Source organism: Rhinolophus ferrumequinum, chromosome 7 (genome assembly GCF_004115265.2).
Source record: "Rhinolophus ferrumequinum isolate MPI-CBG mRhiFer1 chromosome 7, mRhiFer1_v1.p, whole genome shotgun sequence".
In the NCBI taxonomy this organism is placed as follows: domain Eukaryota; kingdom Metazoa; phylum Chordata; class Mammalia; order Chiroptera; family Rhinolophidae; genus Rhinolophus; species Rhinolophus ferrumequinum.
In genome coordinates, this window is record NC_046290.1 from 54102773 (window position 1) to 54130733 (window position 27961).

General features: G+C 36.4%; 1 protein-coding gene across 3 annotated transcripts in view; it reads left to right on the top strand.

The window, feature by feature from the left end:
- Positions 1-27961, top strand: part of VCAN (versican) — a 103959-nt gene that overhangs the window by 25480 nt on the left and 50518 nt on the right. For 2 of the 3 annotated variants that reach the window (XM_033110313.1, XM_033110314.1), the window contains exons 6-7: positions 12502-12795; positions 19327-22293. In XM_033110313.1, coding sequence (XP_032966204.1) covers positions 12502-12795; positions 19327-22293 — 3261 coding nt within the window. The remainder of the gene's footprint in view (positions 1-12501; positions 12796-19326; positions 22294-27961) is intronic. The other variant, XM_033110315.1, reaches the window with a different exon arrangement.

Below are 27961 nucleotides of genomic sequence, written 5' to 3' on the forward strand. Positions count from 1 at the left end.
TGAATCATAGTGTTCAGGAATGAATCTGATGTTCAGGAATGAATCCCCTCTCTGCAAAGGGGTCTTGGGCGCGTAAACATGTAGGCTGCACCAGTGGAGGATGTAAATGCTTCTGAAAGTGCTTTGTGAATTAATGTATTTCTGTGCAGAAAACTGGAAGTTTAGTAGGAAGTATATGTGTCCAGTTATATCCATAGCAAAAAATAATTCCTAAATAAGATAAATAGGAGAGTGTTGAAAAGAATGGAGTACAACGTAAATATTTCAGCTAAAAAATGGAAAAAAAAACACTCAAATGTTTAAAGAATCTTTATTTTTTAATGAAATTAATAGATTGACTTTTTATTTTTTTTCTTTATATACGGGTTTAATTCTCCCCGCAGATGAATCAGAAGGTGGTAGATAAGGTCAGACTGCTTTCTTTCATGGTCGATGCTCTTAGTTTCCTACAAATGAATCAATACCTCCAGTCTTATCTCCTGACCTCACAAATGATTGATCCAGGAGCTCCTTGCCACTCTGACATGGGCAACCTTATGGACCTAAATCCTATCCTTCTATAACCTGTATTTTCTATATAGCCCTGGCCTTTGGCTTTTACTTTACTCGGAATAACAACCACCCTACTATTCCGAGTCCCTGGCTTTCACACAGCTTCCCAGCACTCGGATGTTTCTGTACTGCGGGCTCTCTAGTTCATCTCGTGTCCCCCACCTGAGCCCTAGTTGATCTCTCTCATGTTTGCCACCTCTGAAACTTGAATGTATGACTATAATAACCCTTGTACAAATGTTTGCTTACCCCTCCCTCTCTCCTCCTAGACTGTTTTGTACTGGGAGGGAAGGAACTACGTGTGTCCCCACTATGTCCTTGGCACATAATAGGTGCTCCATAGGTAGAGTGGATAAATGAGTGAATTAATAAATTAACCTCCAAACTATGAGTGCCTACTCTACTCAACTTGCTTTATACTTGCCCCTTGGATAACTTTACATCTGTCTAGGCTTTATCACAATTCTACTTGCTTCCCAATTTCCCATTGCTCTAATTTCCTTAGTCACTTGTTTAATTTAAACTGTAAGACAAATGCCTTGTAGGATGAATGGGGCACAAAAGTAAACAAGAAAGAACCAAAAGAAGAAAATGAAAATGTTAATTTCTAATTTTGCATTACCAGCCCTGAACTCTCATCTGAATTTCATACCCATATTTCTAGTTTGTGAATCATTTTTGTGTCTCATGTCAGGTTCTGATTCTCACCAATTATCCCCACGCCTTTAGCAGATCTTCGAGGGGCCCATTTTAGGGCCATCAAAGCACTTAAAACCTCACCTATGTCATTCACCTACTTGGCGTTGAGTAGTGAGTTTTCTGTTGCATTCCTCCTCAAGCACAAACTCTGCCTGATTTTTGAAGCCCGGTAATCCTGGCTCGGGAGTAACCTATTTTTTTTGTTTCCCTCTCTCCAGCATGAGCCTGCACACATGTCCTCCACAAACCCCGCGCTTGCTCCTGTCTGCACGCCTGCTTTTGTCTTCTCAGAGAACACTCGTTCTCAGCTTTCCAACATTCTGCATTTCCCTGTGCCTGAAAACACTGCTCCCAAAAGCCCATCTTTGGCTCTTGCAGCTCACACTGAGATTTCCTGACTCTGAACTCCCACTGTTCTTCCCACTCAATTCCACATATTTGGTGTTTAATTGTTCTCTGGTTGCTTTATGCTTATCAAATACAAAATATTATCTATTAGCTTTATTTCTGCAAAACTTCTGTCAACTCCTGGTAGAGATAAGGTCATAAACTTCTCCTATAAACTCTTTCAATCACAATGAAGGATCTATCTATTCCAGTAATAGACACATAATAGTTACCCAAGAAATACTTGGTAGTAATTGCATTATTTCTCCAAACTTTGTCTTTTTGGCGACTGCTTCCACCACCTTTCTGTTTCTATAATATTTAGGGAAAATGCCAAGCTTTGTTCACGAAGTTTATTAAGGATTTTTGTAAAATAACTTTATTACATCACCATAATATTGAATTTCTCCTTTCACTCTTTTCTGTGGTGTCTCAGGAATAATTCCTTCCTAGAGAGATACTCCTTTTTTCTTTCCAGCCTCCCACAATAATTTCCCTTTCTTACCTACCCAGCCAATTGTGCTCTCTGGGATTTGTTCTTTTGTACCTATTCACAAATCACAGGTCAATCTTTCTACTGCTTCCTCGTGTCAAAATCCAGGATAACTCTGTCACCTCTATGACTTGTCTGATGCCTCTATGTTATCATTGTTCTGACCTAGAACCAAAAATAACCTTTTCTTTCTGTTATCCTGTGAGCTCCTTTAGGTGTGAAAAACAAACTATATAGGTAAAGGCCTGTCATTAACAGGTCTTAGAGCGAGACTTAGTTCGGGCTTTTTGGAGCTTTCGACTGGACCAAAATCAGATATCAGATTTGGAAACTGTGCGATTTCCTGCCTTTAGATTCTCAGATTGACTTTTCATTTTAATAGAATTTATAGCACGTAATCTACAGACTGCTTCACTAGTGGGAGTTATTTAAGAACTAGTGATACTGGACTTATTCAGTAAAAAAGTCCCAAGTCAGCTAGAAGAGCTTCCTGCACCCTGTGGTTCACCAGATAATTCAAATATTGATTCTGGATTACAGAACCTCTCCCCATTGTTTGAGGTTGGTGCTAGAAGATGCGGGAAACGTTTTAGCTATTCTCTGTAGAACTCACAGAATCACAGATCACAGCTGTGGTTGTGCTTCTGATATAGGCTGTGGAGATTAACATGTCTTACGAGGGATTTGCAACTGAACTTGGAGTTGTTTCTGTTTAAGTGTTTGAATGGTCTAGCAAAGAGCAACTGATGAAGGCAACGAGCCTTGGCATGCTAGCAGCACCTCTGGTAAATGACGTCCTCATTTAGTACAGTGACGCCAATAGATTGACTGTGAGGTAACTACATAGGTGGGGTAAGGAATGAAACTGTTTATTATATGGTTGTTTGTCAGGCATTTAAAAAAAAAAACTCTCCTTTTTGCACATAAGGAAACTGAGGCACAGGGAAGTTAAGTGATTAGAAATGGCCTTTTTTTCTGTTCCTCTACAGTAAACTCTCAGGGCCACCAAAGATTCCCCAGCAGAGCAACAGGCAGACTTACAAACCAAGACGATGCAAAGTACTCTCACAGCTCACCCAAATCTCTGATGTATCATTTAAAAAGATTTCAATTTTATTTGAGTAGTAATTGTAGTAGTGATTTGATTGCAATGATTGGAATTGCTGGGTGAAATGGTATCTCTATTTTCAACTTTTTGAGGAACTGCTAGACTATTTTCCAGTGTGGTTACACCATTTTAAATTCTCACCAGAAGTATTTTGGAGTCTTGCTTCTTTCATATTTTTGCCAATGGTTGTTTTTATTATAACCATCCTAATGGGTGTACCATGATATCTGATTGTGGTTTTGATTTGTATTTCCCTGATTGCTAATGATGTTGAGCAACTTTTTATGTGCTTTTTGGCAATTTATATATTTTTAGGGAGAGATGTATTCAGAACCTTTGCTCATTTTTAATTAGGTTGTCTTTTTGTTATTGAATTGTAAGAGTTCCTTATATATTTTAGATTCAAGTGCCTTTTCACATATTGTACATGATTTGCAAATATTTTCTGCCATTCATTGAGTTGTATTTTTACTTTTCAGTAGGGTCCTTTGAAGCACAAAATATTTTAATTTTGATGAAACTCAATCTAATGTTTCTTTGATTGTTTGTGCTTTTGGTGTCGTGTCTAAGAAAACATAGCCAAATGCCTAGTCATGAAGACTTACTTCGGTATTTTCTTCCAAAGTTTTAAGTTTTACTTTTATTTTGATGTATTTTGAGTTAATTTTTATGTGTAGTGTGAGGTAAGAGTCCAAATTCATTCTTTGGCATGTGAATGTCCACTTGTCCCAGCACCATTTGTTGAAAAGGCTATTCTTTCCCCATTTAATGACCTTGGAACCCTGTTGAAAACCAATTGATCGTAGATTTATGGGTTTATTTCTGGACTCTCCATTCTATTCCATTGATTTGTATGTCTGTACTTATGCCATTGCCACATTGTCTTGATTACTGTTGCTTTGTAATGCATTTTGAAATTGGAAAATGTGAATCCACCAACTGTATTCATCTTTTCCAAAATTGTTTTAGCTATTCTGTGTCCCTTGAATTCCCATATTAATTTTACGATCAGTGTATCAATTTCTACAAAGAAGCCAGCTGGGATTCTAATAGAGATTGTACTGAATTTCTAGATCAATTTGAAGTTTATTGCCATCTCAACAATATTCAATCTTTGGATCCATGAAAATTAGATGTTTTTCTGATTTTCTTTAATTTCTTTCAACAATGTTTTATAGCTTTCAGAGTATAAGTTTTACAGTACTTTTGTTAAATTTAATCCTAGATATTTTATTCTTTTTGATGCAAATGGAAATTTCTTTATTTCTTTTTCTGATTGTTTGTTGCAAATGTATAGAAATACGATTGATCTTTATATATTGATATTGTATCTTGTATCCTGAAACCTTGCTGACCTTGTTTATTAGTTCTAACAGGTTTTTAATGGAATCCTTAGGATTTTCTATAATAGTTTTCTTTCACTTTAGATCTGACCTTAAAAAAGTAGAAATGTTTTGACATAAACTCCTTGAAGCATGTGACAATCATTTGCTTTAATTTTGTGATGTCAGGTTCTCCTGGAGCTCTGAATTGAAAGAGCTTCTTGGACAATACAGTGGCCATTTCCCTCTTGGCTGTGAAAAGTGCAACACACACACACACACACACACACACACACACACACACACAACTAGGCTTATCCTCTTGTGTTCTGACCTGCAGCCATACTGTGCTTGTCAGACCAAATAACATGTTCAATCTCTTACATATTTTAAAGACTCAGACACCAGAAATTTTTTAGAACTTCTTCCTCATTCTAATTACAATCTTACTGCTCTGTCAATGGGAAAGAATGAGATCAACATCTTGAAAAACATAAAAATATGTTTAAATTTTAGTGGAGCTTCCTGTGTCTTTAAATCCTTCAAATTGACATACATGAGATCTTGTGTAATAACACATTGACAAATATGTGGATTCCTTTCCCCATGAATATTATCTAATTTAGAGAAGGTTAACTGACTGTCACAGCCAACTAATGACAATTCTCTAATAATTAGAGGTTAAAATTTTCAAAACCCAAAGTCTATGCTGTAAGCCACCTTCTGCTTCTACTTTAACCACCTTATGCTCCTTCTACTAAGATGAGGGAGAAGTTGGAAAAGTGCTGACCTGACTTTACAGTCTCATTACCCCCAAATTACAAACATCACCAGCCCAATGCTAGAAATGGAGTGAAGTTATCTTAGTAGTCCAGGAGGTTTTCTTGTCATTGTTAACAGAAGGTTGGTCTCCGTGCAGGCTAAAGGACCAAATCTTAGGGGGACTTGACATGCTTTTGAATTATTTACAAATATTGGCCCTCAAAAGATTATATGGTGTTGTTTGTTAGCTGTTAACCAAACATGTAGAGCTGATGGGTTCCATGATCCAGAGAATAACAGGTATTAGACTTCATTGCTTTGATCTTATGTACATAGATATGGACAAAATGAGAGAGAGAAAGAAACTGCCTTTGAAAAAACGTAAAAATCCAAAACTTCAAAGCTAACAATAATTATGTTGAATTGTTTTTATCCCCATGGTACTTGCCATATCCTTTAAACGGTTTTATCTTATAGGCATTCACTTCCAGCTCACACACTGTATCTACTCTTTGCATACATTTAGTACTTATATACTCTGTTGACCCAAATAGCAAGGAAATACAATAATATGTACAAATCTTAAACTTCCTTATAATGAAAAGAAATTAGGGAGTTCTGTTCTCTTATGGGCAAAAGGAATCATGATTTGTTTATAAGAACTAAGTTTTAGACCAGACAGTTCAGGATAGAATCGTTAGGAGAACAAATAAACAGAAGAAGCGTAAACATTTATCACACTACCAGGCAATATATTCAGCTAGAAAACTATGCTGAGATCTCAGCTGTGACTACCACAGAGAGTAGCCTATCAGCTGCAGTCTAGGAAAGAACTAACTAATTACCTGTGGTCTACTGATGCCAATTCCCCCTTCCACCTTCGTGATCACAAGTAATTGTCAGCGGGACAGACAGAGCCTATCCTAGCTTTGCCCTAGACCCAGGCTCTTTCATAATTTTTCTGAATTATTCCTGGTTATGAACTCTAGCTTTTGAACAGTGTGGGTCATTTTTTTTACGTTTTGATTTGTTTTTATCATTGATTGCCCTTCAGTATATGTCATTTTTGAGTCTGCCAAGAAGCTGCTTTTCCATTTAGCAATTAGAAGTGCAGGAAAAGAACACGTGTGGTCTAATTTCCAGGAAGTCTTATAGCAGTTAGTTGTCAAAGTATTTTTTCTTAATAATTCTGATGATGTTAATTTCCACGAATAAGACAATTTTAGTTTGTGAAATGTCAGCAGATGTTAAACCTTCACCAGCAATGTCTTTCAATTTCTTCTAGACAGTTGAAATAACAGGAATAATTCAAAGGCCACAGCATTTAGCTTAAAATTTTGGACAAGTATGGGTTAAGATACTGCATATGTTTTTCATATAAGTATCCAAATTATCCTGTGTGTGAAAACCTCTGTTCTACATTATATTTTACGTGTGTACTAACGTAAATGTGTATTCACACCTCGATGAATTCTTACTTAAAACAACTTCAATTAACTTAATATTTTCTCTTCAGTAAGGCATTGTTTTGTGTATATAAAAAGATATTTTGTATATTTCCCTCCTGACATTTTATTTGCTCTCTTTAATTAGAGAAAAATGAAGTATTCTCTCATAAACAGATAACATTTAGAAACATATTCCAAATCTGTCCTCTAGTTACCAATCTGATAGTAAGTGCCCTATGGATGTTGCTGCTTTGATGAGGTCACATCTGGAACTTAATAGTGGAACTTAATAGTCAACTTACAAAAGTGATGCTTTCGTTCAAAGACGGTAACTATCCAGTAAATCAGAGATACATGAAATTGTTTACAAACAAGTATTCAGGAATAAACGTAGCAAACAGCTTTGTCCTATGCTAATAAAATAAATGTTTTCCCTCACAGAAGGCTTTGCTTTCTTGCCTCTCACTATACAGGTGGTACTGTGATAAAAAAAAACTCATAGGGAATTTTTCTTACCTACATCAGAGGCAAAGAGGTGCCTTTAAGATACTCTCAGGGTAGGAACTTACCCAACTTGACCAATTAATTCAGGTTGGAGAGAAACAAAGCAAGTGCACTGAGTTGCTTTGCTGGATGCCCCATGATTGCTTTCTCTTTCTCTTGTTCTTTGGTTCCTGGTTTGGTTTTGCTTCTGGATTTTATATTTTATCTCGTGGTGCATCCTCTTTTTTTTTTTAAATTAAAGTTTATTGGGGTGACACTTGTAAGTAAAGTTAGATAAATTTCAGGTATGTAATTCTGTATTACATCCTCTATAAATCACACATCCTCTTATGATAATTTATTTTTGAACCAAGACTGGAGTTCCTGTATTGTTATTGACCTACACTTAATATCTATTTAATTTCATCCCACTGTGCTATAGTTGAGAACATATAATTTGACCTGTAAATAATTCCTCATGGTAGATTTAAAACCTGAAAGTAGATCAATAAAAACTGAAAAGCTTAACTCCTTGACTGCTTTCTCAGTGTGACAGTGGTCAGTGCTTAGCCCACAACCTGCATTTTTCTCTGGTACACGGTATGGAAGCGTGTGCCTACCGCCTTATTGAGGAGAAAGCCTGATACTTTATCTGCTGTATCTTGTTTTACTTTTTGCAAAAAAATTTTTTTAAAGAAATGAACTCCTTCTGTGTTCAGCTTAAATACTGTCTTAGACACTTCATTAGGGTTCCCCGCTCTGCCCCAGTCCCCTTTGCTCACTTGCAATCTTTGAAGCAACCCTGAGAAGCAGTGGACTTCATATGCCCTTTGCTTTATATACTCTCTTTAGTTTTTCGGCTCCTGCTTGGTTGACACACGGGCAACCAGAAAACTTAACACAAAGTTATATTTGTTATGGATCAATTGAGGTTTCTCTTCATTGCAACACATAGGTCTCTAAAGCAGTGTTTTCCAAACTATTCCATGAACCAGATCCATGGTCTATTAAGTAGTATTCTATTAGAAAAGGAGAGTTCTCTGGTCAAATGGTGTGGGGACTTTCAGGAAATACTATCCATTAAATGCTTGGAGAACCTTGCAGAAATGAAAACTATCAGATGACTTGTGTTTGTTTTCTAAATGCACTTGTCCATGGAACCTGTTCTCTTTCGAATAACTATTATAGTTACATCTCAAGGGTCACCAGTTTTCTGTGGAAGACGTTTTTGGAAATCATGTTCTTAGAACTTGGGCCATAAGTTACCAATGTTCCTGATCCACATCTTCAACAATAAGCTTTTAAGCAATGAATTCTGGTTTGAATAGCAGGTCACCTCGATTTGTATTACATTAGATAAAAATCATATAATATCCAAGTATTATCTGATTAAAACCAGGTATCTAATGAATCAAAAAGTACTTGACTAGAGGTTATAGATGTCTTAGAAATCAGCAGCTCTTAGTAATATGAATTACCATATTTTGCCGGGTATCATGCGCTCCTGTGTATAATGTGCATCCACGTTTTTGGCCCAAATTTTCAGGGAAAAAAACCTTTTGTTGTAATTCAAATTTGTATTTGTTTACATTTTAGGTACTTGTATTTTGTATTATAAAGGAATTTTGGCATTTATTTTTAACATATTATGGTACCAGAAATTTTATGTAACAAATAATTGCAAAACACAAGAACAGATACAAGGTACAAGAAATTTTATGTACCGGTAACAAATTTACAATATTTACACATCGTACAAGGCCAAGAACTCTTTGTCATTGAAAGTTTTGTCATAAGTTCAACAAAGCCGATCGTTGTATTCCAGGGTATTATGTTGCATATATATCTCCTTATTGGTTTCTAGAGTTACACTTTTAGCTCATAAGCATAAATGAAAGAATTAAAAACATTTATATAGATACAGAATTAGTATTACCCACGGATAATGCACATCCTTATTTTTCCCTCATAAATTTGGGCAAAAAAGAACTCATGACACACAGCAAAATAAGGTACTTCAATTACTGCTACCTGTGTATTACCTATTGGTTTACTTTTTTTTTTTTTTTTTTCTGGTTTGGGTTTTAGTATGAAACTGATGCCAGGATATTCTGGCATGTTTCAGAAAAGTATAAGATGTCCTGGCCTTAATAGTTTGAGGTTGATACGAAGGGCAAAGCTTGGATATTTAACTTATCACTTTGGGTATACATTCAGTTTTAATTACAAGAGCTGCAAGATATAGTCAGGTAATTCTGTAGTGTTTATGCTTCACTATACCCTTAGGTTTTTGAAGTGGGCAAGGTAATATTCATGTTAAACAGTTATGATTTAGGAAGTGTTAAATATGTAGTTTTTGGAACAAAAGTTAAAGTAAATGTCTTACTTTTCTTTTTCTCGTTCTTTTGAAATAAAACAACAATTATGGCATATGTACCTTTATAGATGAAATCTTTTAATTCTTACCTTAAAGTAAACTCAATGTCAGGTAAATCTTTCTTTTCCATCTGAGTTACATGAAACCCAATGATGATGTCTCTTTCGATATATTTTTTAAATTTTTATTTGCCATGTTTGAAAAATTCCTATATATAAATGAAAAGGAAAATAGGTGGCCTTCAGGAATAACCGAATTTAATCAAATAAATAAAATCATTATGTTATGGGTATTGGGTAGCTAGATGGAAATTGCATCTTCCAAATAAATGAATTAAATAATTGATATTTTGGTGTAAAGTCAGATTTAACAAAAGTTTCTATGTGAAAAGTTCTATAAGTTTATGATTTAATAATAATAAGAGAATTGTCTTTTTAACCCACAAGCACCTTCTGAAACCTTTCTTTCCTTTAATACCGCCAACATGTATGCTGTTTCAGACAGGGACACTAGTTACCCATGAAATCATGCTATCATTTTTCTTCATTAGCTCTTTGGTCTGGCTGCATTTGGAGAAGTTGATTTGTCCCAACATACCGACTCACCTAGCTGTTTTACTCAATTAATTACATTCCTTTGCCCTGCTCTGGTTGGCCAATCACCCCTGTTACTGAAGAGGAATAGTAGTTTTACCTCAAAGTAGAAGCACCTCACAGTGCAGGAAACTAAGGCAACAAAAATGATATGCCAGCTGTAATAACAAACCCAAGTGTTCTCTAACTTGGAGGGAAACATACTGGCATGCTGCCCTCTTTCACACTTGCATTCCTTTCAGGCTTGGTGCAAGTGTAATGCGAAGTGAATGAGGCTGCTCAGGGCGGCCAGACGCAGTCTCTCCGTCTGCCTTTCCCCCCTGTTGCTTTAAACCAAATCCATAGGTGAGATCAATCACCTGTTCCAGACAGCAGCTCCCCAAAGCCCTGCCGCAGAATTAGCTTTATTTAATGTGCTGCTTGGGAAGGAGGGGAGAAAAAGAGCACCTTGTTTCTGAACAAGAACTTGAAATGCCATTCATTTAACAAACATTGTGGAATACATACTCTGTAACTGGTACTGTGACTCTTACGCTTTTAAAACATATTAGGAAGGGAGACACTGAAGGAAGGGGGAAGGAAACTTACATTCTTATAGTACATTTTTAGATTTGAGATGCCTATCTTTTGCCAAACTAGATCATTAAGGACAAACCTCTGCACACTCCGACCTTACCTTTTTCAGTCAGGTAAAAGTCATTTTCCTTTCTCTTCTTCAAATAGCTCTTACCGGGATTTGACCGAGTTCCAGCAATTTTCGATGTATAGTGAGAAAAGCTGGTATGTGTGATGTGGCCATTTTTCCCAGGACTTAGTTTTCTCATTTTATAAAGCTATCACACACTCAGAGAGAGTAATGGTTCTACTCATTTTAAACAATTGCTTGTTACATCTAAATTTAGTCAGGTGAAGATCCAAATAGTGAGAGCTCTGGCGTCCCAGTTGTCTAATATATCATAGAATTAGAAAGCGGTCCCAGTGAGATGGAAACAGGACCTGTAGCTGCTACAATAATAGGCTATCAATATTTTAGCTTCCTCTCCATTTCATTGTATATTCCTCCTCCTGCCTGCTCCTTTGGCTTAAATATTCTCTAATGCTGCCTCTGTCTTTTAAAAAGCAATTTGTGTACATATGTGAAAAGCATCATTTAATTTGCTTGAATTTATTCCAGCCAATTGTTTTGTTAGCTACCCAAGTAAATTGGAAGTAAAATTTCAATTTAACAAACTGTATGGCATTTCCAGAATATTTTATTATGACACATTAAATGATAATGAACATATTCTCTGCTAATTGGGCCTGGTCATAAACAAAGTAAATGTTCACCCTTTCTTTGTTAATCAATTAGTAAATATAAGAGTCTCTCAAACCTAGTTATTGCCTTTGCTAGCAAACATGTGTCTTTGTAAGACTGGGAAAAGGTGCCCTTCTGGCAGACAGACTGCAAAAGGTGTCCACCCTGGGCAGAGCAGGTAGAAGAAAAGGATCCCTTTCCTCAAGGGGGACTTTGGTCCGTTTTGCTGGTTTAGTGGGGGCTGATGTTGGCCTCCATTGCCTCTCAGCCCTGACCATGGACTGGCCATGACTTGAATAACAATCCCAGCAGCCCTGTGTGGCAGACAAGAAGGCAGGAGAACAGGATTCTATCCCTTCCCAACTTCAAACCCTGGAGATTGTTTGGCTTTGTTGTTTGATTTGATGAGACTTAATCATTTTGATAGTAGTGATGGAAGAGGAGGGTCAGAAAATTACTATTTGATTATAGGATAAACAAAGTGAAATAACCTCAGTGATAGTTCAAACAGCTTTCCCTTTGCAGCACGCAATGTTAATAAGTACATCACAGGATCTTTCATTAAAGAGAAAACTCATTTTCTGGACAACAATCCAAAGAATCACCTGGAAAGGTTTGTTCATCTTGAAGAATGTATTGTAACTTTATTATCAAATAACTGCTTCTATATGCCCATAGGACATTGAAGCAGTCATTTAATGATAAAGCTTACAGATACATAGATAGATAGATAGATAGATAGATAGATAGATAGATAGATAGATAGATCGATAGATAGATAGATAGATAGATAGATGATAGATGATAGATAGAGAGATATAGACATAGCCATAAATATAGGTATAGATATAACTTTTCTGGTATGTGTTAATTCTTATCATATATGTATTACATGCTTCCATTAACTCTTCCCACCACCCAAAATGGAAAGGAATGAATAATAGAACTTAGGGCTGTTTTTCCCTTTCTTCTTATTTCAGGTGATGTGTACCACATCACTGCTCCCAATAAATTCACCTATGAGGAGGCTAAAGAAGAGTGTGAAAACCAGGACGCCCAGCTGGCGACAGTGGGGGAGCTCCATGCGGCTTGGAGGAACGGCTTCGACCAGTGCGATTACGGGTGGCTGATGGATGCCAGCGTTCGCCACCCTGTGACTGTGGCCAAGGCCCAGTGTGGAGGTGGTTTACTTGGGGTGAGAACCCTGTATCGTTTTGAGAACCAGACAGGCTTCCCTCTCCCTGATAGCAGATTTGATGCCTACTGCTTTAAACGTAAGTGTTTAATACCTTTTTAAAAGTTACAGATTGAAAAAAAAAAAAAAAAACTTCGAAGGCATGTGTTGATATTCAACTAGCAGTTGGAATCGATTCCATGTCTTGCAGTATGTGCATGGAATGGGAACAGTTCAGTGACTTTCAAAAGCAAGCAAGCGGTTAAAACAATTGGAAGTTTGACAAATGGTTTTTTAAAGGGGATATGGAAATGTCAAGGTATGGTCTTAACTGTGCCCCATTGCACCACAAAACGTGTTTCTGAGTAGTTATTCAATATTAATTGCAGTCCTGAAATGCAATTAGATTGTTGGTGCTATAATGCCCAGGCCAACTGTGGCCGAGTTGAATCCTTGAATTCGGTTTATTTTGTCTTTGTTGGGTATGTCTTTGAAATGGCAGAGTTTAAATTTCAGTAATTGCAGGTGAGTACTTGGAAATGACATGGATAATCATCATGTTCAATTAATACCTAAAAATTAACCATGCTATAAATAAAAATCTCCATTTATCTCATCTGATTTCAAGTAATAGAAATATGTGCTTTCTAATAATTAATTCTCTAGTGTCATATTGACATACAATGTATGTTCTTAGCAAAGCGAAACATAGGCTATCTTCAGTTAGGTTTACTACTTAAAATTGGCTTTAAGTAACATTTTCAACATTTGTGATATAATTGTTTGAATTTTTCAAATTACCTTAAATTATTTTATCAGTAGTAGTCACATGGTATATAGTATCATGCTTGTAGAATGCTTAATTAAAACAAGCAAGCAATCCAGAGTCTGTAATACTTACTGTAAGGTCTATATGGTGACAGCTAAACAAAGATCTAGAATTTTAAGTGATGTGAGTATGTTCAAGTTAGAGCCATGTTATGTTGAAATACAGTGAAGTTTTTACTGTTTCCTATATATCTTGTTATAGCAATATGCAACTAAAATGAGTAGAAAATAACACTAGCTTATTATGTAATTGGTTTCTAAAGTGAAATACACAGGCATTCTTCATCAACCAAAAAGGCACAGAGTTGGGATGTCTGAGTATTCAGCAGCATAGATGTTAGTGCTGAACAGGGAAGGTGTGATTTCATACACTGCTGTCTCCCAGCTAAGATGCCTCTGCTTGGATCACCTCCCATGGACTCAACTTTCTGAGTGTTAAAGCCACATATTGTGTGTCAACGCAATACAAATTGGCCATCAAAAGCCACTGAAAATACTTTTTTTTTTTCCTAAACCCTGAAACAACAGAAAAAATCATCATTAATCATTTTCAGGAAAACAAACAACAATAATAGAAACCTTATCCCCAAAAGTAGAAAGATAGTCATTCTTTAAGCCGCGTTCTCCTAACAGTGATTTTCAGATAGTTCAAGCTCTATGATCAGTTTTACATTGAGTGACTAATACGACTAAGGAATAAAATCAGATTGGTGTGTGCTGGGCCGTTAGAGAGGTTAAATTAGGGAAGAAGTGGAATTATCCAACTTTCCTGTGTTGCTTGATTATGTTTTCTTGTGCTTTATAAAACTGGCACTAGAAAACGTTTAAACAACATTTTTTCTCCCTGAGGGTAGAATTTAAACCAAAGTCTGTAGCCACAAAGAATTCATCCCAATGTGTTTTACATTATTTATTTAAATGGTGAATTCACATGAATGTATGAAAAAACAAGGTACTTAGATTCAAGTAGAAAAACCACCTACTAAAAATCTATGTAGAAATCTTTGAAAAGTTGGCAAAGTTAGGTCCATTGTTTTCTCTCTAATATATATGAATCTATATAACTTGGAAATATATAACTTGTAAATATAATGGTTCAATTTTTTTTCCCCACCAAAGCTAAAGGCTACGTTTTTGTTTCTACCCTACCTAAGACTCTATCATATTCAAAATTTATTCAGCACTTAAAAGGTTTAGAAGGTTTAGTCTAAACCTTCATACATAAGGTAACATAAAAACCTTTCTTAAGCCACACACAATGCCAACCGCTTCCCCAGATTTCTAATTCATTTTTCAAGGATTCTTTATATGTATATGAAAGAATTTGAAAAATATTCTCAAAATGACTTGTCAGCTGCCCACTTTTCCCACATACTTGAGTAGTGACTAAATTCTGTAGGGTAAATTTTGTAGGAGACGCGGCCTTAGCAACAGTTCTAAAAGTGATTTCAGAGAATTACAATTGTTTGGTAAAGTACAGGAACTTAGAAATATGATCATAGTTTTCTCGTTTGCTTTTACGAAATGTAGGAAATGTTTCTACAGCCACTTCTTGCTGAATGAACAACACCAAATCTCACTTTGCTAAATCCCTTTGTCCTCCTAAAATCATTGAATAGAACGTTAACAATGGGTGGTGATACATATAATTCGAATCGATTCTTGTCAAATAGCTCAAAAAACAAGTAAGTTAATGTCTTTGTGAAATAGTTTTCCTCTGTATTCCCCAGTGATGATGAAACTAAATTGTATACTTTTGAATTTTCTATGACCTCAGAGTTAAGCAAGTTCTGTGGAAAAGTTATACAGGGCTTTGAAAGATCACCCATTTATCCCCAAATGTAAGTGACTCAAAAGCATTCAAGGCCCATGTGAATCTCTCATCTGATGTTATTGATGATATCCAAGACAGGGAGATAGAACATGTTTCCAAGAAAACCCATTCTTACATCCTATTACTCAGATAGTTTTTCTAATTATCTAAATCCATTGCATTATAGTCTGAGCCCACTTTTCTAAGTTGGAGACCAAAATCTAAATAACAGTCATGTCTATTATTAAACATAATTGTTTAGTTATTCATCAGCGTTTTCCTCACATGCAACAATTTATGTTTTGAAATTTCAATTTCTAGGCCTCTAATCATCGATGTGATCTTGCTTTGAACCCTCATTTTTGTACATCTATCTGTTTGATGAAGCTTGGAACTAAAACTGGTGGTCTAAAGAGGCTAAATAAGTACCCACCACTTCATATACTGTCTTTCTTGCATATTTGTTTACTTTTAAATTTGGCCTGCCCTTCTCACCTATGGTCAGCTTATCTTTTTTGTGCCTTTATCATAATGTGACCATAGCTACCAAAACTTCCCTAATTGGTATTTTTTAAATGTTTTCTCTTTATTGAGTTTGAATCGGTTAGCGTACACTCTTTCATAAAACTTAAAAAAATCGTTCGCATTTTAGTCTTATTGTTTCAACCTTTATTTTTCCCCCAGATATGAACCCAGAATCAACTTGTTCAATATCTGCTTTATTTGTGAATTTTTATGTTTATAGTTATCTACATAGACAACTTTTAATATAGGAGAACTCATTTGCAATGAGTCACTTCCCTATAATGTAGGCAGCATAGGTGTGAGATACATCAGGTATCATGCTGCTAATAGGGTTTTTATATTTTATTAGGAAATCTGCCTCATGTCTCACAGCAGAAGCACAGAGAAGATAGTCCATAGAACATAAGCTACCATAAGTACAGTGATGTGAAACATCTGTGTGGCAGACAGCTGCAAAGGTTGGAAGGGAGCTTTTGTGGAAAAGGAGCATGCTGGTTCTTGTTGGCCTCCTCAAGAAGGAAATTGAAGGGACACTGGTTTTCCAATACAAAAACTTCTCCATGGGAATGCTCCTTCTGGAGGGACACTTTTAGAATACTCCAGAGTTGTGTTCTCACCTTTGTCATCGTTATCATTAATACAGTGGCATTTATTCTTACGATATCTCTTTGCACATATTTGTGTTTTTCAAAATGATTTTGGGGGGCAGGGAAAATGATTGAAACAAATGGCACAGGTTATGAGATACACTGAGTCATGATGGGAATCAGCTGTTAAGTTGATGAAAACTCCATCCAGCCCCAAAAGGAAGTCTGAGGTTTTGCATTCCAAATAGTAGAATTAATTAATTTAATTATAAACAGAATTTTTTTTTTTTTAGTCAAGTCTCTAAAATTTTTAAAACTCTTATTTTTGAAAACAAATTCACATAAATCTTGGCTTTGTAAAGGAGATTCTCTGGGACATATTGCTGTCATTTTACTATGTTTCAGGACAAGAGGAAGACAACACTAAATGGTATAGATAATAATAATTGACAATGACATAGAGTTATTTAGTTTTTTAAAATCTGAGTCCTTCATTTTCCAAACACTATAAAATTTTCATAGCATTGTAGAAAATTGCTGGCACAGAACTTGGGTTGGAACCTGATTCACAGGCCCTGTTTGGTCCTAATGCAGCATCACCTCCTGTTAATTTAATCAGTCATGGAAATACTCAGAGGGAAATAGCAAAATTAACTTTTTTGTTGCTATTGATAATATGATTAATTTTTTCTTGGATTCAGTGTGTGAAGTGTGTATATTATGTTTCCATGGGAACTTTCTCTGTATGTACATTTTACTATTTTCCCACAGATTGCAGTTATAAAACAAACATAATATTTGGCATTTAAATGAGGTAACAGATATGGAATTTCAGAAGATATAGAGAATTGAATTAAAAGAAAAAGCACACTTTGGTTCCTTAAGTTGCTCGTGTCAATCAAAATAGACCAAAGCTTCTTCCAGTAAATGAATGCAGAAAAAGCTTTTCTTAAAAAAAAGGAAGAAAAACGTTTTCTAATGTATTTTTGAAGAGTTCAATTATTTTTTATTTAGTTTTGTTTTAATATAAAAGGATAAATAGTGACAGACTTTAAAGAATAGTTCAAAGCACCATAATGTAAATGGCCACCAAGTTTTCGTTATACAATTGATGAATCTGGGCTTTAAAATGATCTGGGAATGAATGACCACAGCTAATAATAGCTCAAACCAAACCAAACAAGGAGGAACTATCACAGCTCAAGTCTTATTACAACAAAAATCACACCATTTTGTCATTAACTTTTTAAAATAGACTTTATTTTTTAAAGTTTTAGGTTCACAGCAAACGAATGGACAATGCAGTGATTTCCCATTTGTCCCCATCCTCACTCAGGCATAGCTTCCTCCATTATCAGCATCCCCCTCCAGAGTGGAACCTGAAGGTTATAACTGACGAACCCACATGGACACATCATAATCACTCAAGGTCCATAGTTTATATTAAGGTTCACTTTTTGTGTTGTACATTCTATTGGTTTGGACAAATATGTAATGACATGTATTTACTATTCTAGTATCATAGAGAGCAGTTTCAATGACCCTAATTATCATTAAGTTTTGACAGAGTAGACAGAGATCAAAAGTATCCGATTTTGTTTTCCAAAGACCCCTGTTTTATGATTAAGACACAAGATATCGTAGGCACTACAGATATGACAGCTCTTATGGGGGGAACAGGCTTTACCCATACAACTAGTTTTAAGTGATACAGGGCTACAAGTTTCCTCAGAGCTGTTCCTTCTGAGTTTAGTGGCAACTACTTTTTGATTTTTGAAAGTCTGAAGTTGAAAAAAAACACCAGAATCATTATGTACTAAGCTGCCACTTTTTCACTATGTTGAGAAGGAATCTTGTCTACAACACTGTCAATTTTGTATTCGATTTAAATTTCCTTAAACAGGCCAGGCCATTCTCTGTAAATCTGGAGGCATTATAATGTAGCATTTTATGATGACATGTTACTTTTTATTGCCTGAGTCCATTCTTTCTGATGCTCAGGGTTGTTTCCAGTGATTTGTAATTACAGACCTAAAATATATCATGTGGGTACTTTATTTCCTGTTCTAGGTTTGGGTTTCATGCTAAAGTAAGCCTGGAACCAAGACCCTTAAGAGTTACAAACATAGTGTGTAGGTCATAGAACAAAACGTAGAAGTACAACAAATGCCAAGCAGCCTCTGCCAGAAACATTTTATTATTTGTGAGAAACAAGGCCTACATTACAGAGTTGAAAGGAAGAGGAAGAGGAAAACAAATGTTCAACACCTGGAATCAAGTGAAGGGTGGTATTAAAAAGTTTAATATCCTGTTTTTATGAAACCCTCCGCATTATGGACAATGTAATAGTTTATATGTAAATTGGGTACATTTGATGTGGCTTTTTGTTGTTTTGCAGTCTGAGGCACTCCCGCTCCCCTGAGACAGGATGCAGCTTGAGAAGAAGGGAGAAAACTAGAGGCAGGGTACAGAAGCTTCCAGAATAGTAGTACTGAATTCTCCTACTAAGTTTCAAGCTGCTGCTGTAGTTTCTGATGAATCACCTGTCTACTGTTTCCAAACTTTGCATTTATATTTTTTTAGGCATCTCCTTATCTTAAAACTACATAATATTCACTTTCCTTAACCAAGAACATTCATTCATACCTATGGATAAAAGCAGAGATAATCCTTATAACATAAAACAAGGGATCAATTTGTGAGTATTAAATGTTCAATTGTCTGTCTTTGGGTTCATTTAAGTATAGTTTTTAGACTCCCAGCCATCACAAAACCTTTTTAGGTCACCCCCAAATACACAGCAGGACATAACAAACACTGGACGTACAGCTTTTTATTAGTGACTTGTCTAATCAACTCTTTGAAATTATTTTTCTAGCTAAACAGAATATATCAGAGGCTACAACCATCGAACTGAATGTCCTTGCAGAAACTGCATCACACAGTTTATCCAAAGAACTGCAAATGATACCTGACAGAACTACACCAGTCATCCCTTTAATCACTGACTTACCTGTCATTACCACAAAGTTTCCTTCTATGGGAAATATAGTCAATTTTGAACAGAAATCCACAGTTCAATCTCAAACTGTCACACACAGATTAGCCACGGAATTACACACACCTGCTGGGAGAACTAAGAAGCCTTGGGATATGGACTATTCACCTTCAGTTTCAGGACCACTTGGAAAGCCAGACATATCTGAGATTAAGGAAGAAGTGCCCCAAAGTACAGCTGTCATCTCCCCTCAGGCTACTGATTCATGGGATGGTGTCATGGAAGAGATACAAACACAAGAATCAGTTACACAAATTGAACAAATAGAAGTGGGTCCCTTGGTAACATCTGTGGAAATCTCAGAGCACATTCCTTCCAAGGAGTTCTCTGTAACTGAAACACCATTTGTATCTACAACAATGACCCTGGAATCCAGAACTGAAAAGAAAACAGTAAGCACTATTTCTGAATCAGTGACCGCAACGCACTATGAATTCACCTTGGGAGAAGATGATGGTGAGGACAGAACATTTACAGTTAGATCTGATCAGAGTACCTTGGTCTTTAGCAAGATACCTGAAGTCATTACAGTGTCAAAGACTTCAGAAGACACCACCTCTACTCAACTAGAAGATGTGAAATCAGTCTCGACAATTGTCTCACCTATAACTAGGCATGACAGTGATGGATCATCCGCGGACAACTGGGAAGAGAAACAAACTAATGGTAGGAAACTCGAAGATTTTTTTGGCCAGGATGTATCCTCCACACCTTTACCACCACAGCATCATACAGAAGTAGAATTGTTTCCTTATTCTGGTGATAAAAGAGTAGTCAAAGGAATAGCCACAGTTATTTATCCCTCTCTGCAAACAGAAATAACACAAGGAAGAGAAAGAACAGAAACACAAAGACCAGAGATGAGAACAGATACTTATACCAATGATAAAATACAGGAAAAGATCACCAAAGATCCATTTATAAAAAAAATAGAGGAAGAAGGCGGCTCTGGAATGAAGTTCTCTACAGCTTTCTCAGAGCAAATTCATCTTACAGAATCTTCCGTGGAAATGACCAAATCTTTTGATTCCCCAGCAGAGACAACAACAAAACTAAGTGTGGTGCCTACAGAGGCAAGAGATGTGGAGGAAGACTTTATAACAACTCCGGTTGGTTTAGAAACAGATGGCTATCAAGACTTGACAACGAATGTGGGTATTACAGCCCACAGCACTTTAGATGTGGAAGTAGTCACTATATCAAAATGGTCATGGGATGAAGATAATACAACCTCAAAGCTGTTAGCGTCCACTGAACATGCAGGCTCTCCAAAATTTCCCCCTGCCCTACCCACCACTACAGGAGTGAGTGGGAAGGAAAAAGAAATCCCAAGTTTCACTGAAGATGGAGGAGATGAATTTACTTTTATCCCAGGTAGTACTCAAAAGCCATTAGAGCAGTTTACTGAGGAAGATACAACAGACAATGGGAGATTCGCAGTTAGATTTCAGCCAACTATATCAATAGGCATTTCAGAAAAGTCAACTTTGAGAGATTCCATACCTGAAGAAAGAGTTCTGCCTATCACAGGCATGGAAGGTCTAGTTGTTTATGCAACCAGAGAAGGAAGTGCTTTGGATGAGGGAGAAGACATGGATGTCTCTAGGCCCGTATCTACTGTTCCCCAATTTGTACACACTTCAGATGTGGAAGGATCGGCATTTGTTAATTACAGTAGCACCCAAGAACCTACTACTTATGCAAACACTTCCCATACCAGTCCTCTTTCTATAATTCCCAAGACAGAGTGGGGAGCGTTGGTACCTTCTGTTCCATCAGAAGATGAAGCTCTCGGTGAACCTTCTGAAGACATACATGGCATTGATCGGACTGACCTTGAGGCAACTATTTCTCCTGAAACTATAAGAACAACAGACATTACACAGAGAACAACTCAGGAAGAATTCCCTCGGAAAGAACAGACTCCAGACAAACCAGTACCTGCTCTCAGTTCTATAGCTGATATAGCCAAGGAGGCAGTAACACCTTCGGATGAACAAGAAAGTGATGGGTCAGCATATACTGTCACTGAAGACCATTCAATAACAGGTTCTGAGAGAGTCCCAGTTTTAGAAACAACTCCAGTTGGAAAAATTGAGCACAGTATGTCCTATCCACCTACTGCTGTCACGGAGCCCAAAGCAAAAACAGAGGAAGTGGTAACACTAACACCAAGCATGGGTCCAAAGGTATCACTAAGTCCAGGGCCCGAACAAAAATATGAAAGAGAAGGTACGAGTCCAAAGGGTGTTGTATCACCTTTCAGCACCAGTGTTACCCAGCTTTTAGAGGAAACCACTGCTGAGGAAAGAGAGAAAACATCCTTAGATTATACTGATTTAGGCTCAGAATTATTCAAAAAGCCCAAAGCCACAGAACTCCCAGAATTTTCAACTATTAAAGCCACAGTTTCAAGTGATACTACTACAGCCTTCAGTTCAGTAGTCGGACTTCACACAACTTCAGCATCCACTGAGCTGCCTCTCATTGATGGGGAACCTGGTGAAGAAACCACCAGTGACATGGTAATCATTGCAGAATCAGCAGCTCCTGTTCCTCCCACCACCCTTAAGGATATTGTAGCCAGGCGAACGGAAACTGATATTGATAGAGAGTATTTCACAACTCCAACGCCTCCTTCTGCTACACAGCTAACAAGACAGCCGACTGTGGGAGGCAAAGAGGCCTTCAGACCTCAGCCACTTTCCACTCCAGAACCCCCGCTGGGGACAAAATTCCACCCTGACATAAATGTTTTTATTATTGAGGTCAAAGAAAACAAGACAGGTAAGTCTTTGCTTTCTAGACATACCAGTCAAGGCAATCAGCATTTTATCTTGAAAATTACTTTTGGGGAAAAGAAAAAATCAACCTACCAAATGCTGCCATTAGAAGATAACTGGAGTGTGAAAAAAATTCTGTGTTTTAGCTTCACAGATTTGTACAAGAATTGGAAGAATATGTTATACAATTTGGAAGAATGTTAGATACAATTTTGTTAAAAGTCATAAGAAGCCCTGCTTTGTCATCTAATATAACCAAATCATCATGTTACATCACTTCAAAACATGCAGAGCAAAGTGTTTTAATGTCAGTGTCTTTCCATGCATTACTACTCAAGGTAGCACTAGGCTGTGTTAACATTCCATTGGTCTTTAACTATTAACCTTCAGTACCTTCATTGTGGACAGCTAAACTGTATTTCTTACTCCTAGGGCTGAGAGAGGTCTCAAGTTTGCTTCGGTTTTTCTCTTTCAGTATTTTGCAAGTTTATTATATGACTTATGGGGTCTGTCATTTAAATGTTATTTTCACGCATGTTCAACCTGTTTTTAAGCTGTTGTCTTTGGGTGTTTTAACGAGGCTTTAAATATTTAGAACAAATACAATCCAGCTCAGTTCTAGGAAATATAATTCATTGTATCAAATATAATTTCAGAAGGTGGATATGTCAGCATTACCTCATTACCAGGCTATAATGTTCTTTATTTTATGATTTAATTGTTTTATTTCTAGGAATATTTGCAATGCCTTCTGTTTTGTGCAAATATTTTGTCTCTTGCAAAATGCTTACAAGCTGTGCTTTTGTATTGATTAATACCTGCAATTTTCATGATCAAATATAACTTATTCCTTCTTAAAGGTCAGACCACACCATCTTTTAAGTTGGGTAAGCTGAGTTAAGAATATATAGCAGGTACAGTTCAATAGATCAATTCAGATTTGTTTGTCTTTTTCTAATTCAGAAGTTCAGATAATTGATCTTAGTTAAGTTACTGTATTCTATTTTAAATATGTGAATTAAATTACTAAATACTTATTTTTTCCTTGACATAGCTCTGAGAAGTTGGGCTAGAATAATTTTTTTTTTTTTTCTAAGCAGGTTTTCTCTCTTCCTGTTGGGATATTCCCCTTAGGGTGTCATTTTACTTAAGAGTGATACTATCTTCATTAGAGTACTCAGGAGTGCAGCTGTTGGGAACAAACGGGTAACTCTATGGTCAAGTCGGTTGGCTTCTAGTACTGTACCAACTTTACAGTTTCAGCTATCCAGAATTTTCTCATTGTAAAAGCTCTCGCCAGGGCAGTAAATATTAGAGACAGGAATACATCCCAGAGTACTGAAGTTAATCTCCACTTTCCAGTACAGTTGAAAGAAGCCAGGATTGGAGCATTATTTTCCTGCTAATGATGCTGTTTCTTGGAGACCATAACATATTTCCTCTCTCTTATATTCCTTTTCTGCCTCTTGGAACTGTAGTTGGAGAGAGAAGATGAGTTGACACATAGTCAGAATGAGGATCGCTGTCATTAGGGTTGAAAAAATGACAAGAAGGTATTACTATGAAAAAGAAAGAAGTGAAGAGAAGTGAAAAAAAATTACTACCAGTGCTTACAACTTGAGAATTAAAACAAAATATTTGAATGAGACATGATGCAGCAGTTTTTCCCAATTTACTTCCTTGTTAGTGTAGATACTAAGTTGAATCCAATAATCAAGAAAGAAGTAAAAAGTGTTCTGCATTTAAAAACTCTTCTGAATGGCAAACTGTGTGTTAAGTTTAGAGTGATCAAATTACAAAATGGAAAAGTGAAACTTGATCTCCCTGGAAGAATTGGCAGTCATCAGGAAAAAAAAAAAATCTAAGTTTATAAATGGTTACCCAAAATGGAGGGTCTGAGTAACCTCACTAGAAACCATTTATACAAAGGTGCATGTTTACATTTGAGTTGTGAACTTAATTCAGCTGGGTCTGGGAGACATGACTAGGTGTTTCCTCTCCTTCCCCTTTTAAAACATGGGACCATGATTTGTCTTCAAACTAATTTTTATTCAGCATTGATAACAATTGGTTACAAAACTCTGTGGAAACAGAATACTAGGTTATCTCCATGAGGACGGGATTCCACAGTCTGTGTGTTGGAGGACTATTTGTCTAGTTTCCTTCCTCTATTTCTCTTTCTCTCATCTATCAATTTTGAGTGCTTTCTGTAAGCCATTCTCGTTATGATTCAAAGCATTATGTATTGTCTTAAGAAGACAATGAGGTTTACTCAGGTCCAACTGCTTACTTTTACTTACTTTATTTGTTTCCTATGAGAAACAAATTTTCAAGCATTTTGAACTTTCGCAAGAGAAAACTCTAAAGCAGATGTTAAATTAATGAGTTCTAAGGCAGGTGTCCATTAATAAGGAAAAATACATTATGTGCCTGGAAAACCAACCTTTTTAGGTATCAAGGCACATTTTTCCAGACTGGAAAATCCTCGGTACATGTATGAATTTGTATAAATCTAATCACAAACATAGAATTGACCTCTACACATACTATATATCCAAGTAAGCAAAAATACCACCCATGCGACACTAAAACAAGGCATTCATAACTTTTTTGCTGCACTCAGCAAGTCATATAAATCTTGATTTTCTTTTTTTACTGCTATGAAACAAAACATGCTACTCAGGACACGTTTATGTTATATTTGCTTAAATGGATCTTAATAGCAACTTAGGGTGCTGTTGCTAGAGGGTAACTATGGTTAGCAGTTAAAAAAATCTGAAGGAACTTTTCAGCTCATAAAAGTTTTATGAGCTGAAAAATGGTATGGGGTGTGTTTAACAGTGGTTCAGGGGATACTGAAAACATGACTCCTGTCTGTTTCAGGAGTAATTTGCACACCTGCATTTCGAAACATTATTAAAAGGTTTTCTTTGTGAACATGTATGAAGTCTATAGGATTTAAAGGTATAGAAAGAGTTTCTGTAGTTCTGGGCTTTTTTTAAAAAACAAGAATGGTTTTTCTCTAAATCATCTGAAATGTCACAGGTTAATGTGACAGCTGTGAATGTTTTTAAAAACTGATCTATTGGTGTCTTTAAATCAAAGAATAATTTGGAAATACGCAAATATTATTATGCAAATGCTCATAGTTACAACCTTAAAGTAAGTGGCTTACTAGTTTTTTTTAAAAAAACAAGTTCATATATGATATATACTATTTGTCAGGCTGGCTTGATGTTATTTGTCTTCTCAGATGGTCTTTTTTTTTGCTAGTTTTATAATGTATATTTATCTAAATCTGAGTGTAAGGAAAATGTAAAGCCAGACTAAAATTACATAAATAGGAAGATTGATAAAGTAATGAATGTAATGATATGAAAGACTAATGAGATTTTGAGAAAGACAATTTTGGCTTCTATATTAGAAGTCATTGTGTTCGGTTTCCTTATTGAAAATTATGGTACCTTATTCCTTACTTGACATCCTTCAGAAATAAATCCCACGTGATTAATCCCATCTGCATTTTTGTTTGTACATTCTAGAAATGTACATAAAGCTGTAGATTTACTTTATGAATATGATAGTGTTGAGGAAAGGGTAAAAAAAAGAAGAAATATTAGCTGTGAAAATAGAAGATATCTGGGCAAATGCCAATATTTATGCCATTCGTTACACAGCCATCCTTTTTTAAAAGGTAATGTTTATACAAGATAGTGTCATATAATTTTAAATCACATACTTTTTATTTTTGTAGAATTTATTATGTAGAAAAATTATTTTCATATTTTTTAAATTATAAAATCAGATTCCTTTCTTCAGACAAAATCTTGTTCAGGGCCTTCATATTTTGAGCAGATAAGAGAGTGGCTGTACTGGTTAACGTTTGAGGGGGAGACAGGAGCCCCCCTTTCTTGAAAACTCTCCCTTATGCCCTTGGTAGTTTCTAAAATAATGTGCACCTCAGCACACAGCTAGAAAGAGAATTATATTATCTAGATAACTCAAAATAAAGCAGAAACAATTACTCATCCCTGAATGTATTGATTTTTATAGTTAAAACACTTTTAAAATTGGTCCGATTCACACTAGAATGACACACATTTATTAACATTTACCTTTCAGTAGTTTTGTATAATGCTGAGTAAAGCAAAGTAAGCAAATCTAGTTCCAATCATATTGATGCCTATGTGTAATTGAAGTGATACCTAGTTACACTGCAGAATGTCCTATGGATGTGCAGAGCTAAACCCTCACCCGGCTCACACTTAGAGCTTGATACTTTCAGACCCCGTTTTACATACGCGAATATTATCATGTTTAAATCTCAGAGATAACTTGTGAGACAACTCGGGAAAGTATTGCAGATGGGCAAACAGAGGCATACTGGGTCTGACCCTGTTGGCACTGGGTCTACCAGCCTTGACACTCCTGGGAGCATTGTTGGAGGGAGGTGATTCTCTCACCTGATAAACACACAGGAGGGATGACCCCCTATTGGCTCAGGTGCTGACCTGTCCATCAATTCCTGAAAGAGAATAGACTCTGGAAAGACTGGCTTCTCATTGGCGTTCTATTGGATGGTTCAGAGTAGATGACTTAGGTTTAATTTGCTGCTGCTATGGGGTACTATGCACCCTATTCAGAGACCTACCATGGAAAGGGAACAGCATGCTGAAATCGGTAGCCCTGACTATGGGTTGCTTCTTTCCTGCAAAATTTTGGAGCACATCCTTGAGAGTGGAGGGGGCTGGTGCCTGCACACATGAGTGGTTTCCTTTGCTGGACTCAGGCTGTGGCTCCCTGCCTGAGAAGCACACTTTTCTGCAGGGCGGGGGGGTGGGGGTGGGGGGGTGGATTAAGATGGCTTCTCCCTCCCTCCTTGGCTTCCCTAAGTCTAGAAAAGGATTGAGTTTCTTTTATTAGTCAAATAATGAAAAAGGAAAAGACTATCTACTATCCCTTCATTTCTGTAATATAAAGAAAAGGATTGACCTTACCGTTTCTAAATTATTGAGCTTAATACTGCACTACAGACCAAAGGTTACCTTTTTTAAAAAGTCCTCCTAAGTGAAATATTTTGTGTATGTAACATACACATGCACCTGCCACTCAGATACAGACACACACATACATTGAATCGCAATTTTTATAATGCTGGATGAATGTTTTATGAGTTAAAAAAATTGAAATTGTTTTCTTCACCACTTGAGGTTTAATAATCAAAGACGTGGTCCATAGATGACTAAAAGGAACTTTATCTTCTTCCTAACGTGAACCAATGCCTTTTTTTTTTCCTGAAAATGACATTTGCAATCACACCTTATCATTAGCAAAGCTCCTACTGAGGTGGAGTGTTATCCAAAGACAAATACCACTTAGCTATCATTGGCAGCAACCTGAGAGAAGGGTTCATACTACCTTCCCCCGAGTACAGTCAATCAAAGATTATTTTCAGGTAAAGCTACAGTATGCCAAGTCCTTTGACAGATATTAAAAGGGGCACAAAATAAACATAAACCACAGGCCCTGCTCCCGAGGACTTTAAAGGCATTTGGGAACCCATATTAACACAAATATAATTGCAGAATAAGAACATATAATTACACACTAAGTCGTATGGTATTGGCTGTGAATGGCAGATGAGGTCAGCAAAGGAAGGAACCGACGAAGGC